Source organism: Diabrotica undecimpunctata, chromosome 4, assembly GCF_040954645.1.
Source record: "Diabrotica undecimpunctata isolate CICGRU chromosome 4, icDiaUnde3, whole genome shotgun sequence".
In the NCBI taxonomy this organism is placed as follows: Eukaryota; Metazoa; Arthropoda; class Insecta; order Coleoptera; family Chrysomelidae; genus Diabrotica; species Diabrotica undecimpunctata.
Window position 1 is genome coordinate 16,537,730 of NC_092806.1, and position 15,183 is coordinate 16,552,912.

Below are 15,183 nucleotides of genomic sequence, written 5' to 3' on the forward strand. Positions count from 1 at the left end.
ACTGCTGAGATGATATCGATTTTGTACGCAAGGCCTTAAAGCGACGAGAGGATCAGGATGGAGCACGATTTAAAAAAAAATAAAAATATGTGGTTGCGATAATCCATGCTAAATTTAATAGGTTTTATTATGCTGTTAGTTTAATTCAGCATTATAAAAAATGAATTCATATTTCATTCCAGCCTTTCAGTAATTTGACGTAAGATCTTAAGAATTTAGAATCTTTTTTCAGTCATATACGCGGTTTGTCAAAAAATATGAATTTTTTCAAAACAATATCCAAAATTCATATTTTTGACAAACCAAGTGTATGACTGAAAAAAATTAATATTTGATGATTACATTTTAGGTTTTAGAATATGTAGAGATTTTTATAAAGAATATCTGTTTTTCATAAGTCTAAAAATAAAAAAAAATGCGAAACGTTTTTATTTTTAATTTTATGAAAAAAGTTATTCTTTATAAAAAATTCTAATGGATCTAAAACTTCAACAGCAATCATCAAATAATATTAAATTTTGTCAGTTATATACACGGTTTGTCAAAAAATACGAACACAAAAATTCACTATTCTAACAACATCGTAAAGAAATATTTTTCGTTTACATTAAATGTAAAACTATTACATTTAATGCGTTAAACTGAAGGACCAACACCTGAATAAAATCGCCAAAAGAGTTGTAAGTGCTGAACTAATAGTACATAAACGTAGGGCGTCAAAATTTCATTCCAAACAAAAAAAAGTGATTCGTTCATTCGTTCATTCATGGACGAATCATCAGTTTCAGTCTACAAGCGAAGCAGGAACATCTTCAGAAGATGCCAACCCCTAGTGTTGGCGAAACGTTGAGAACTAATATCAGAAGACAACGGCCTAACAGCCCGAACAAACAGTTCAACAAGTTAGACGATGGCCGTGAAAGTCTAACGCATTTTATCATGAATTTTTTGTGTCAATAAAAACTTTACTTTTAATAATGTCTTTTGTTTATAGTCATAGTCATAGTCATAGTCATACTTTATTGATCCTTTAAGACATTCAAAATAAATGTATAGGATACGTCACTACAGAATTTAGTATAAAAAACAATAATGTGGATAATACAATATTCACAGTGTAAAAAAAATTGACAAATCATAAAATATATAAAATAACATTTTTACAAGTAAAATATGAAGCTACTGCAATTTGTCCTCAAGATATTCATTTATAGAATAATATGCTTTTCTTAAGAGTAAATCTTTAACATTTTTTTTTTAAATTTAGAGATAAGTGGTATTTCTTTCACAGTTTTTGGCAAATGATTGTATAAGGTCAGTCCCATATATCTGAAGCAATTTTGAAATTTGGATGTTCTGTGTTTAGGAACTCGTCAAGATTCAGCACTTCTTGTATTGTAATAGTGATTGTCTGAATTTACTGGAAATGTATTGATTTCCTCTTTGACATAAAGTAAACATTTATAGATATATAGGCAGTAGAAAGTTAAAATTTGATGTTTAATAAAAATTGGTTTACAAGACTGTTGATAATCCAAATTAAAAATTATACGGATAATTTTTTTTTTTGGTTAATGAACACTTTGTTACTATCTACTGAGTTCCCCCACAAATTTACATTATATAGCAAATGTGGCTGTAAGCAAGGCTATAATAAACGTTCATTAATGCCGAGATGGGTAGTGTGTTTTTAATTCTAGATATAGCATAAAAAGCTTTATTCAATTTCATGTTCACTGAATTCACTTGCTCTGACCATTTGAGATTACAATCAATGAATACACCCAAAAACTTTGTAGAGTGAGTGGAAGATAACATATTGTTTCTATCTATATGGTTAAGGTATAGTCATATTTAGATGAGTTGTATGAATGAAAATAAATAATTTGCGTCTTGTCAATGTTTAATATTAGTCTGTTGGTATTACACCAGCGTATAAAGCAGTCAACAACAGTCTTCATTGTCATTTTTAATTCCTCGAGTGTACGTGCAGAGACTATTAACGAGGTATCATCAGCAAACATTGATATTATAAGTGCCCTTATGTGATCTGGTAGGTCATTAATAAAAATTAGGAATGATAATGGTCTCAGCATGGATCCCTGTGGTACTCCTTTATTTGTCGTGTATGGTTCTGAGCTTGATTCTTTCATATTAACAACACTCTTCCTGTCACTAAAGAAATTTATTATCCATTCTAGAAATATCCTAGTATGCAGCCATGTGGCTAAGTGGAATCAGTTTTGTTTTAGACTTAAAAAAGTGCACCCTGAAAAGTTCTTTCAGGGTCTTTTCGCCATTCTGAGTGTAGTCGGCTGACTCCTTTTGAAGTGGGGGTATACTTAGAGAGAACTTATTGGAGACTTGACGTTTCTGCAGTTTGTTCAATCTCCATATCTAGGTCCAGTGTATTTTCTTATCACCCATATTTATCGTCCCTTTAATCCTGCCTAAATAATATTTTTGAACATTCCCTGTCAGATGCGGTGTCTGTTATATATAAGCTCTCCACAAATGCTCAATAAACCTCTTATTTGGCCCCGGTAAACCTAGAGCTCTTGTATCAAAATTACATGGAACCTTCTCATGGCAATTGTAAGTTATGTCGAAGCTGCCTTACTATACTGGAAGTTCGTCTGCAGGATCTCTTCCGATTTTTCAATAACTAGTCTCAATCATATTATTACAACAAACACCAATTGCGAATCTGAACCACCATTTACAGTCGAAGAAGTAAAATATGCCATCAAAAGCACCAAAGATGGTAAAGCAGTAGGCCCTGATAATTTTCACTCAGAATTCTTAAAACTTATGGACTATGATGGCATAAAATGGTTGACAAATATATTTAACAGTATATATGATACGGGCGTGGTTCCCCAAGAGTGGTTAGTGTCAACTTTTATAAATCTTCCAAAAAAAACCCAATGCGAGAAAGTGCGAAGACTATAGAATTATAAGCCTTATGAGCCATTTACTTAAAACATTTCTAAAGGTCATTCACAAAAGAATATATACAAAATGTGAGGAACAACTAACAAGAACACAATTCGGATTTCGTGATGCTCTGGGAACACGGGAGGCCCTTTTTGCTGTACAGGTGCTATTTCAGAGATGCAGGGATGTGAATTGTGACATATACGTATGCTTTATAGATTACCAAAAGGCATTTGACAGAGTAAAACATGACAAATTAATGACTCTAATGCAAGAAATTGGAATTGACAACAAAGATCTTAGAATTATCAGAAACATTTACTACAATCAAACGGCCAAAATCAAAATAGAAGACCAGTTAACTGATAAAATTGCAATAGAACGTGGAGTACGACAGGGCTGTATTTTGTCTCCATTGTTGTTGAACATTTATTCTGAATGGGTATTTAAGGAAGCTTTAGACGGTTGTGCGAAAGGAATACTAATAAACGGCGAATGGTTGAATAACATTAGATATGCAGATGACACTATAGTTTTTGCCGATAATCTGAATGACTTACAGATATTAACAAATCGCATAACAGAAGTCAGCAACAGATACGGACTAGCTCTTAACATAAAGAAAACCAAATTTATGACAATTAGTAAAAAACCAATACTAAACGCTCAACTTACAATCAACCAACAGAATATCGAAAGAGTCGAGCAATATACATATCTAGGCACCAATTTAAATAGCCAATGGGACCACTCAACAGAAATTAAACAGCGAATAATAAAAGCAAAAGCAGCATTCGTTAGAATGAGAACCATTTTCAACAGTCGAGACATATCATTAAAAACAAAATGCCGTCTATTGAACTGCTACATATTCACAGTTCTGCTCTACGGAATGGAAGCATGGACACTGACTGTTGCATCTATGAATCGGCTTGAAGCTTTCGAAATGTGGTGTTATAGGCGCATCTTACGTATATCCTGGGTTGACAGAGTTACTAATGTGGAGGTCCTGCGTAGAATGGGGAAAGGATGTGAAATTCTCATGACCGTCAAAACTAAAAAGTTGGAATATCTAGGACATGTAATGAGAAATCAAGAACGTTCCGGCCTTCTCCAGCTGATTCTCCAAGAGAAAGTAAATGGTAAGAGACGACCGGGAAGAAGACGCATTTCTTGGCTTCAAAATTTACGAAAGTGGTATAACACGACTACCACTGAACTGTTCCGCGCTGCAATAAATAAAGTAAAGATAGCCGTGATGATCGCCAACATCCGGAACGGATAGGCACTTTAAGAAGAAGAAGAGTCTCAATCATAAGGTCTTGATTTTGTTTCTTTAGGTGGGTCCTAAAATATGTGTTGATGCGATTGGTTATACAAAGGAAAGTGGAAGAAAAAAGAGGACCGGGGACGGACCTCCCAGTTGAAAAAATTTAAAGGAGTGGAGTGGAAAAACAATAATAGGACTCTTCAGAACTGTTGCACACAGAGTAAAATGGGTTGTGATGAGCACTAACGTCTCTAAAGGATGAAGCATATGAAGAAGAAGAAGGTGGGTCCTAATAATTACTTCCTCAGTTTCTTTTTCGGGTACTCGGTGAGGACTGAATTTTTGCTCATAGATTACATAATTTTTATAATCTAATCATGCTTTTACGTGGAACTTGAACCGTGCTGTTTTAAATTAGTCACAGTACTATCTACTTTGATAAAATATGTTTGCGATTTTTCAAACATTTTGAAATTTTCTTACTTATTTTAACCAAACTACTATCTTGTTCCTTTCAATGTTTTTTTTGTTGGTTTTTGTTTATTCTTAACAGACTCCGATTTATTTCCTACTTTTCTATCTTCTCCAAATTTTAGTTTGTCAAATGCGATCTGTACGGAACCATGAGGTTCATAGAACTCGTGCAAATATCCCAACTTTTTGTTACTTTTCAGGAAGTAACATATTACTAACGGGATCAATAAACCATTCAAATCAGATTAAATAATCCCTGACATTCAAAATTGGACACGCTCACCGCAAAACAATCACCACACAGAAACAAAGCTATTTTCAATTATTTACCTTTTAATTTTATTGGCATCACAAAAGCCAAACCTCATGTTTTCACTCAAGGATAAAAAAGATAATACGTTCTTGTACAATATTAAATTGAAAAACGTCTCTGTTTTCTCTTTACTCCAATTATCATTTCAATAAAACTATAAAAGATTAGAAATGGTCTTTTCACTTTTAGTAAATTCATGAACTTTAGTTAGAACAGTATGACGTATTTTATCGTAAGTACTTTTTCAGTTATATTTAAACTGTAACTTACAAAATTTGATACAGCCCGCTATTTTCGGCGATATTTAGAAACAATCCGTTTTTTACATACATTTTTCTTCAATTTTTTTTACATGCTGCATAGCAGTTTTCTAATTGTCAATAGCTACATAGTCAAATGCATTTTTTAGTACATTAATTGCAGAAGAAGTGGACTTTAATGAAAAGTTATTACCATTAGAAATATATTTTAATTGTGATCATAATAGTTCCATAGGTTTGAGTCTCTGCTGGGATGTTAAACGTTTCATTTTCCATAAAAAAATTTTATATCAAGGATTTAGTAGATTTACTATTTGGTTTTTTCGTATCAACCGGAAATAATACGAGGCGGTATCTAAGCCTTTCTCCACTGAATTCATTTTTACATTTTAGGTACTGAAAAAATTCAATTTTATAATCAGAATAATTGATTAGGCACATTATGTATAATATAATTAATCATAAAATTCTCCTTTGATCATTCCAAGGATATGGAAACTTTGGTCCACAACAATAGTTTTGACTGGGATTCTAAGGTCCCATCAGTAATAAAAAAAGAACACTTATAACAGTTATTTTTATTAAAAATAAGGTAAAATTACAATTGCATCATAAGTTGAATGTTAAAAACACTTTTTGCATAAAAGTACGTACATTGCATCCAACACATAAAGTTTTTGTACGGCTTCCCTCTTTCTTTTGGGAACAACTGAAACGTCTTCTTTTATTGTTAATTTGTTTTGGAACGTGATCTTCAATATTTGTCACAAGTGTTTGCATTGTTGTGATCATACCTAGACGACCAGTAACTCTTCTTTTAATTTTGGCTTCTAATCTCTCCAAACTTATCAACTGCTAAGCTACAGGTACTACATAATCAAGAATAGGAACTTTCTTCCTTGATTCTGAATTTCCAAAAATATTATCCATGAGGGTACTACAAATACCATTAAAAAGTTGTAAGAAACTTTACGCCCCCATTTAGTCGATTTTTTGTCTAAATCATAGGTGGCAATCTTTTGATCAGCCAATTCAACCCCTTCCATATGTTTATTGTAAAATACCATAGCTTCTGGGCAATTAAAAGTATATTTTTGCCCGATTTTAATTTTAATTCAATCTGTGATATAGATGGTGAGTGACACCACCTATATCTCTAAAAGTAGAACTTATTTACTACATAACACCTTTACCAGTGAATCAGATTCGGCTCTAGATAGTTTCTTATCAATAAAATGGGTAGTTTTCTTTTCTTTCTGCGCTTCATATATGTACCAATGCATGGAAACTCAAGATTATTTCAAGATATACTCTCACCAAGAGTCCCATCTAGTATAATTTCTTTACCGGCGTAAATTTTGAAGTTGTAACCAGTTATGAAACCGCATCATTGCTATAATTTGATACCTCTCTTGATTGGTTTGTTAGGTATGTATTGTTTGGGAGATGATCGACCTTTGAATTTTGCAATCGTCTCATCAATGAATTGATCCTTGCCAAGCAAAGACCCTGCTTTTTGAAATCGTGTTTTTAAACAGTTTCAACGTCTTCTAAATAGTAGTTCTTTGTAATAGCTTTATGCGTTTATTCGTACTATCAGTAATGTGTAAAAATAATCTTCTAGGAAATAATTTTAAAAACACATCTAACTCAGAACACTCAGAACACAAGTTTGATTCCAAAAGTGTCAATATTTGTTTCCTTGGGCAATTTTATTCTAGGTATAAAATTTTTCGTAGGTATTTTCTAAGTTACAACATTGATCTTTACATTGGGATTGAACTCAGTAGCTTCACCATTCCCGTTATTACCGTTTTCTCCATTCATCGATGGTGATATAATAGAAAAGTTCCCCTAAATATTATAAAAACTATCGAAAACATCTACCAAAACAATAAAATGGAGGTCAGAATAGATAGACAACTTACAGAATCTATAGAAATAGGTAGCGGAATAAGACAAGGGGATTCATTGAACCCCATGCTCTTCAATTTGATCATGGATGAAATCATCAAAATCGTTAACAAAGGAAGAGGATACATAATGGGAAACAAAGAAATAAAAATATTCTGCTACGCAAGATGAAGATAATCTGCAAAGACTGGTCCACAGATTTAACATAAGAGCAAAAGAATTAAAAATGACAATCTCATCTCAGAAAACTAAAACAATAGTAGTCAGCAAAGAACCAACCAGATGTAAAATAGAAATTGATGGCATCAGTATTGAACAAGTAATGGAAATAAAATAGCTGGAAGTTACACTGTCTAGCTATATAGACCTGAACAAAGAAGTGAGAGATCAAGTACAAAAAGCAAATAGACTGGCAGCGGGTGCCTTAATAACACTATATGGCGACACATTTCACTTAGATGAAGTCAAAAATTTATAAAGCCAGTGTAAGATCAATAATGACATATGCCTCAGAAACAAGAACCGACACAGCCACAACGCAAAGGCTACTGGAAACGGCAGAGATGAGAGTACTGAGAAGAATTGCAGGAAATACGCTAAGAGATCGAAAGAGAAGTGAAGACATTTAAAGAAAATGTAACGTACAGTGTATAAGTGAATGGGCACAAAATAGAAAAAAAAATGGAATAGCCACATAAACAGAATGGAGAAGACGCGTGTCATCAAAATAGCAAGAGATAAGTCACCAACCGCAGAAGTATCGGACGACCGCGCATAAGATGGAATGACAACCTTCCATAGAGGTATTAATCCGCCAATGAACAAGCAGAATTGCTTATAAAGAGGAAGAAGAGGAAGATTGATGGTGTTCATCATCGCTCCTTATATCTGATCCTTCAGTACTGCTGTTATATTCCTCTTCTTCATCGCTATTTTAAATTCCCCCAATTACGTCCATCTTTGCTCTTTTCAGGAATATAGTCAGACCCATCAGATGCTGTAAAGGGTTCTTCTTCTGTATCAGTGATATTATTTACAGCTTCTTTTAACCTTTTTTCACTAAGAAACCTGTTTCGTCTCATTTTTAAAAGAGTAAAAGGTATTAAGGATGAGTAATTCTAATACTGTATAAAATTACGGTAAGGAACAAACAGCCCCATTAGATTATTGTTTGGAAAAACACCTGAAATTTCAATTACTATGTATTATATTTTACTTACTACTACTACTATTATAAGTACCAGTAATACTACGAATTATAAGTATCAGTTTCTTGACATTTCATAAATAGTAGCACAGACCGCCATGAACGCACCACAATATATTGATGTAAGGTTAGGTAATGCCATTGTTTTCTGATACCAGTGTTCCCGATTGGCAATGACTGGTTCGGTTTACACAATTTGTATTACGTGATTATAATCTCCGATTTTAGAACATCTACGTTTCCATTTTTGCTTTGTTTGGTTTTTTGCGTCTACTCTTGTATAGTTGTGTTATAAAATTCTAAAGGAATACCTTTTATTGTTTTAGATTGGAGTCACATGGCTTTGTATGTGGATCGTCCAAGCCCAAAACTTAACGAGTATATTGGCTAAAACCAAGAGAAACTTGTCCAGAGATATTCAGTCTTATGGAGAGTCTAGTTTGGTTTTACCATATAGTGATAGTACGAAAACTTACTATGAACCAAAACATATCAACACTTACCAAGTAAGACCTCTGGCTCTTGTGGATCTCAGTCAACCAGTTAAGGTTATTGAGCCAAAAGTAAGTAATTGTTATTATCATTTAAAGTTTAAGGTTTATCAGATTATAGTGTCTATATTACAATAATAATTTTTACAATATACAAAGTAGCAGAAAGTAATAGATAAATGTTTAGGTTGCAGCTCAACAAGTTTTATACGAGTTCCAACAAACCCCCACAGATGCCGTATCTAACGTCCACGTGAAGCAACTTTTTCAGCCTGATCTGAAACCTCCACCGCCCAGTAACCCCCAGACGCTTATGGCTTCTGAAACTGTGGTACCAGTACAACAATATCCACAAAATAGCGGGCCTCAAAATTTTAATGTCAAGCAGCATCCCCTTTACAGCATTCAGCCTTCGTTTCTTGAGCCCAAGAAGTATGTCTACGGGAAGATCATAGTAGATTCTACTCATCCACAGCAAAGTAATTACCATCATCCCGGAAGTCCGAATGTGTTTTATTCGAATCAGCCGTTCTTGCCCCAAGGCGCACAACATGGGAAACCGATATTGAACTATGTTAACCATTTTCCAAGGTATGTACTAGATAATGAACGACTTTGGAATGTACGTTCCGCTCTAAGATGATCCCTTACAAGTAAATTGTATCCCCCTTTAAGGTAGGCAAAATGCCCTTACTCCCAGAATTTTATTTTTTTTACGTTATATGTGATTAAAAAATAAGACTCAGCGCTATTTTAGCCTACCACCCTTTCCTCCTACTACCAAAAACCTCAATTGTTGGTTTATATTTTTTTAGGTGGGATGCAATCAATTTGAAAAATTCAAAAAATTTACACGCATAGCTAAAACTTGTCTATTGTTTATAGACCCGTAGGTTGGGTGAACATAACCTAAAAATGCATTTTTTATAACTTTTTTTTGAGGTGGCTACAGTTACAATTTTTTTATTTTGTGTATTTGATCAAAAAGTATATCTCTGATTTTTTCAGATTTTTCCGCGCAAAGTCCGCGATCTTCAAAAATTCGAAAAACTGTTTTTTTTTCTAGGGGTTTTTGGGGATTTTTCCTTTTAATTTTGTGTATTTTATCAAAAATTATCTCTGTTTTTTTTTCAGATTTTTTCGTATGATGATCTTTAAAAATCCAAAAAAAAACTGTTTTTTTAGGGTGTTGGGGAATTTTCTCCATTTTATAGACTTCAAAATATATCAAAAATGTTAGATTATGTACACTCAACCTATGGGTCTATAAAAATAAAAAAATTGCGCTAAGTCTTATTTTTTAATTACATAAAAAGTAAAAATTTGACAAAACTGAATCAAGTTGTTTCGATCTCAAAAAATATGATTACCCCCGCCAAAACATTTAAGTTTTTAAGGGACTATCCGTTTTGAATATTGGCGACGATCATGACAATCTGTACTTTGCACACTGTTGCTCTGAAAATATTTGTGGTTGTCGTTGTTACAAAAACTCCAACTTATTCCGATTAAACATGAATAAACAGCTCCGAGACTCATCAATTCATGGTTGCTTTTGTTCTGGTGTGAGAAAACGCGGCACAAATTTGGAAAACAGCTTTCACGTGCCCAAATGTTCGTGTATATTAGTTAAGATAGTTCTAACCGCCCTTTGATAACTTTAGAGTATCGACATCTCTTGCAACTTTACTTTAAGGTTTTCCATAATACTTTTCATCGTTTTCCAGAGCGCTCAGCATCATTGATGTCGGTACGATTGGTTAATAATTGTAATCGATTAAGCAAAACCCCGATAAAACTTTTTGAACCACTGCTTAGTTTGAATGGTATTTTCCCATCACATAACAGTGATGAATCAAAACATTCAATTACCTTCAATCCATTGTTTAAAAAAACACAAAAATATCCTCATTTCAAACACTGTAACTCGGTAAATAATAAACTTCTTATTTTCTTTTTCTTTAGTATATTGGCCTCCACCTACAACATTCAAAAATGTATTAATAATAGCTATATCCTTATCACTACTACCGATTCTTCTTCTTAAAGTTCCTTTTCTTACGGGTGGTTGAATATCAGTCTAGCTCTAAGCTCAGTAGCTCTAATTAGCCGCAGTAAAACTGTTCTCTTCCTCAGCCAGGAAGGTGTCTTCTACCCTAATTATACCTTGCACTATCGTCCTACGCAGCTCATATCTTCTCTAGTTATGGGCTTCAATATTACAATTTTCTTGTTTTTATGGTTTTTAAACTCTCTGAACCCATTCTATTACCAATAGCCTTCTGTAACACCACATTTCGAACGATTTAATGTTCTTTGTGGTATTTCTGCTGCATCTAACCTTCCATTCTGTACAGCAAAGTTGAAAATAGGTACGTAAATTCTGCTACAAATTACACTTAAAATCATCTTCTTGGAGGCATTTTCCGTGAGTTTATTAATCTCAAGAGAATTGTAAAAAATGGCAAAAATTATGCAACGTTTATTAATTGAACAGATTTATAGAAACTTAGTTCATTCTTTATTTGCAACAAAATACAAAAATGTCACATGAAAGCTGCACTTTTCACCTTTAAAATGTATTTAGATTTTTGGTGATAGGACACTCTGATCAAAAGATATCGAATTTTTAACGTCGACTTGATTTCGGGCGCTCAACTAACATTTAAAATCGCTGGTCGCTTCAAGCGTTATTTCTGAGAGAACCGTTCATTCTACAGAAAAAGTGCTAATTAACATTTTTGTTTAAAATCATCTCAGCTACATTTTTTATTTGAAACATTTTTTTCTACAATGTACAGGTTCTTGGTAAATCGATTTTTTTGAGTTTTTACCCCTCTACGAGGGGGGTTTAACTTGAAAGCCCGGGGGTAAAAGTAGTAAACGTTTTTGCATCTTTCTGGGGTCCCAAAATTGATATTCTCGGTAAAATTTAGCTTGTTAGTAATATTTTTAGGGGTCAAATATGACGACTGGACTAAAAAGTAGTTTGCGCAAATAAATACGCCCTTCTTTAGTTTCTAAAAAACCGTTACAATACCTATTATGATGCTGTCCATTTTGAGATATTTTATATTTTACTTACTACATGTTATCGTTTAAGGCATAATAATATAATGCTAACAACGACGGAAATTCCACCGATAACCCAACACAATAAGTTTAGACCTCCTAGCAAAAACCAATATCAAACCATTGACATGCCCTCTCAAAATGTACAAGAAGAAAAACCGAAACGAAGACCGGTTGAAAAGCCAGTAGTAGAGAACGAAGATGATGATGAACGCGATGACAGGTCCAACTATCAAGATGAGGACGAACGCGAAGAATACGACACACCTTTTGGAAAATATTTTGAAGAAGAAGAAGAAATTTCAGAATATGGGTAAGAACTACTGCTAGCTCTCGTATGCAATTACAATACCACACAAATAAATATATTAAACTGTTATTTCTAGACATCACGAAAACCTTGAAGAAGACGATGATGAAGCTGAAGAAGACAACAAACGCGGTTCTTCCAAGCATGTTCCTAAAAGAGAAAAGCATCCTAAGAAGTATAAAAAAACAAAGAGCTACCACTCTAAATACACCATTCCAGAAGATAAATACTTTAGAAACGAAGGAAGTAAACAGCACAAATCGTACAAATATAAACACTCGAAGAAATCTAAATTTCCTAAATCCGAACTGGATGCTAGATTTTCGGAACCAATTCCTGTCACCCATAAAAAGAAAGTTCTAAAAGAAAAATGGTTCCTGTCTAAAAGCTTAGCTGACAAAGAGAGGTACGACCAGGAGTCTTAAAATACCTTTTTATAAAATCTAAAAAATACTAGAAAGCTGTAGCCGTATAAATGGGTTTACAAAAATAGTCAATGGTAAAAATACCCTACATATTTTAGATTATAAGGTTGTAACCATCGAAGCATAAATGATATTGTAATTTATCGAAATATTTATAGTTTGTAAGGAGTTTCTCCAATTAATACAAATATTTATGTTGTTAAACCGTAGGCTTTGTTGTTTTTCCCTTTATTTATTTTTATAGTATACATATAAATTTATAATGTAAATAAAAATAAAAACATCTTTAATTTATTTTAAATAAAATCTTAATCCATATAAGTACCAATCCAAACACTCAGTTTAATAATCGATTATTAAACCGCCAATCATATTCCTTCACCTTGTCGCACAAAATTTAAATGCAATCACAGCATTCGAACAGTTCCGTTCGTTCACAACATTTGCACAGCTACTTTTATCTCCTTCAAATGCGAAAATAGCTTTGCAGTTTTGCTGGACGGCTGCATACAATAATAAAGGAAATCTAACGGTTATCGACGTTGCCACGTTTTAACACATTCTATGATATTTTTCGTAAAAATTAGTGTTTATATTATATCTAAAATGTTTATTTTCTAGATATTTTATTCTGCAATTTCTTTATCATATATAAATATCATAAATTCAATTCAATTAAGTGCGAACAATTTAGCGTGTACTTTTAAGTGATAATTTAGAGAAGGTTGAGTTACTAAAAGAAAACATACCCATATCCCAGTCTATTCTGAACAAATAGTTCTAAATATTTATAAAAGAATGTAATTATATTTTTTATTATATTTATGTCAATCAAAAATATTCGTAGAAATACGTAGAATATAATTACAATTATAATACAATACTATTAAAATTATTTATGATCATTGGGAAAATATAAATATAACTCATTGCAAATTCCCACAATCCAGTTGTAATGGACTGAAAAGATGTCCGAAAACTAAAACAGAAAAAGTGACAAGAATAGTAGACATTGTACAACGAAAAAAATCCCAAAGAAAGAAAAAAACAAGTTTCAGATCGAGAAACATAAATGATAGTGAACTCAGTGCGAAATGAAGACATTGAAGAGAAGTGGAATGCTATAAAAACAAAAATAACCAAGATCCATGAAAAAGGCACTGCATTAACGAGAAATGACAGGGAGACAGAAGGGATAATCTACGAAGTCATGGACGTATTGAATGAGAGGTGAAAGTAGAAATTAAAGTCAACTAAAATTAAATAAAAGAAAAGAAATTCAAACTGAACCCGGAAACTTCGATTTATACAGCAGAGGCTATTGCAATATATGAAGCTTTATTATATGTAACTGAAGTTGAGTTTGCCCATATTCTAATTTTGTCGGACTCCTTAGCAGTGTTAAAATCCATTGGTAAATATGGACCACCTAACTTACAAGACTGCCCATACATTTATAGAATTAAACATATTATTCAAACTCTTTTAACTAAAGGAATCAATGTACATTTTCTCTGGATTAAAGCACATGCAGGATTTGAACATAATGAATATGTCGACTTATTAGCCAAAGAAAGCATTTTAACCGATACTGGTATTCTACATAAAGTAACGCTTTCTGACAGTATTGTTTCTTGCAAGTTAACATTACTTCGAGAGTGGAGCTACCAGTGGAAGGAATACTCTTTTGTGAACCAAAATAGATACTCGATAATTCAGCCAGATATTCCCAAATTTCCTTGGTACAAGTCTTTTAGAGCTTCCAGGAGGCACATAACCTCCATTATTAGAATACGTTTCGGACACGCATGTTATCCAAAGCACTTATTTAAAATAAAGGTGTTGGATGATGACAAATGTGAGCATTGTGGAGAGGAAAGTGATTTAGATCATATATTTTTTGGTTGTTCTAAAAACAGAGTCTACTCATCCAAACTTATAAATGATTTATTAAAATATAAAATAGCAGCTCCTTGGAATATACTATATTTATTATCACTTGGCTCTGTAGATATTTACAACTCCTTAATTAAATTTTTAAAAGACAGCAAATTATCATTATAATTCTCTAAAAATTATTTAGTTAATCTTGTTACCTTTGTCTTAAACCATTTGTATAACTTGATCCTCTCCGTGACCTAGTGTTGTTGTGTCTTTTATAAATAAATGCCTTGATAGGTCCCTAGGCGAGAAGAGTGTGTCCCTGTTTTCCTAATATTGATGTAATAATCTTTTATTTTGATAGGGCATTTAGGTAAAAATTATAATGATGACTGTCTTAGTCCTTTTGTGTCTGGCTGTATGACGATAAGTCTAAGCCAAAAAAAAAAAAAAAAAAAAGTCAACTAAATATTGAAGAATTTAATAAAATCATTAGAAAAAAGTGCTGAGAAGAATGCCAATAAAATTTCAAGGAATCGAAAAACGTCGGGAAAGGTACGATACCTTTAACTTTTATAAGTAAGTAAAAGAAATTACAGGAGATCCAGAATTAGAGAAGACACAATATT

At 32.8% G+C, this 15,183-nt stretch overlaps 1 protein-coding gene across 1 annotated transcript; it reads left to right on the forward strand.

Annotated features, from left to right (window-relative positions):
* The first annotated feature begins 5,181 nt into the window (after nt 1-5,181).
* On the forward strand, nt 5,182-12,961 carry LOC140439236 (uncharacterized). The gene is made up of 5 exons (XM_072529023.1): nt 5,182-5,226; nt 8,702-8,938; nt 9,054-9,457; nt 11,970-12,251; nt 12,325-12,961. The coding sequence occupies exons 1-5, from the start codon at nt 5,212-5,214 to the stop codon at nt 12,671-12,673; spliced, it is 1,287 nt and encodes a 428-aa protein (XP_072385124.1). The 5' UTR covers nt 5,182-5,211; the 3' UTR covers nt 12,674-12,961.
* Nucleotides 12,962-15,183: the final 2,222 nt, after the last annotated feature.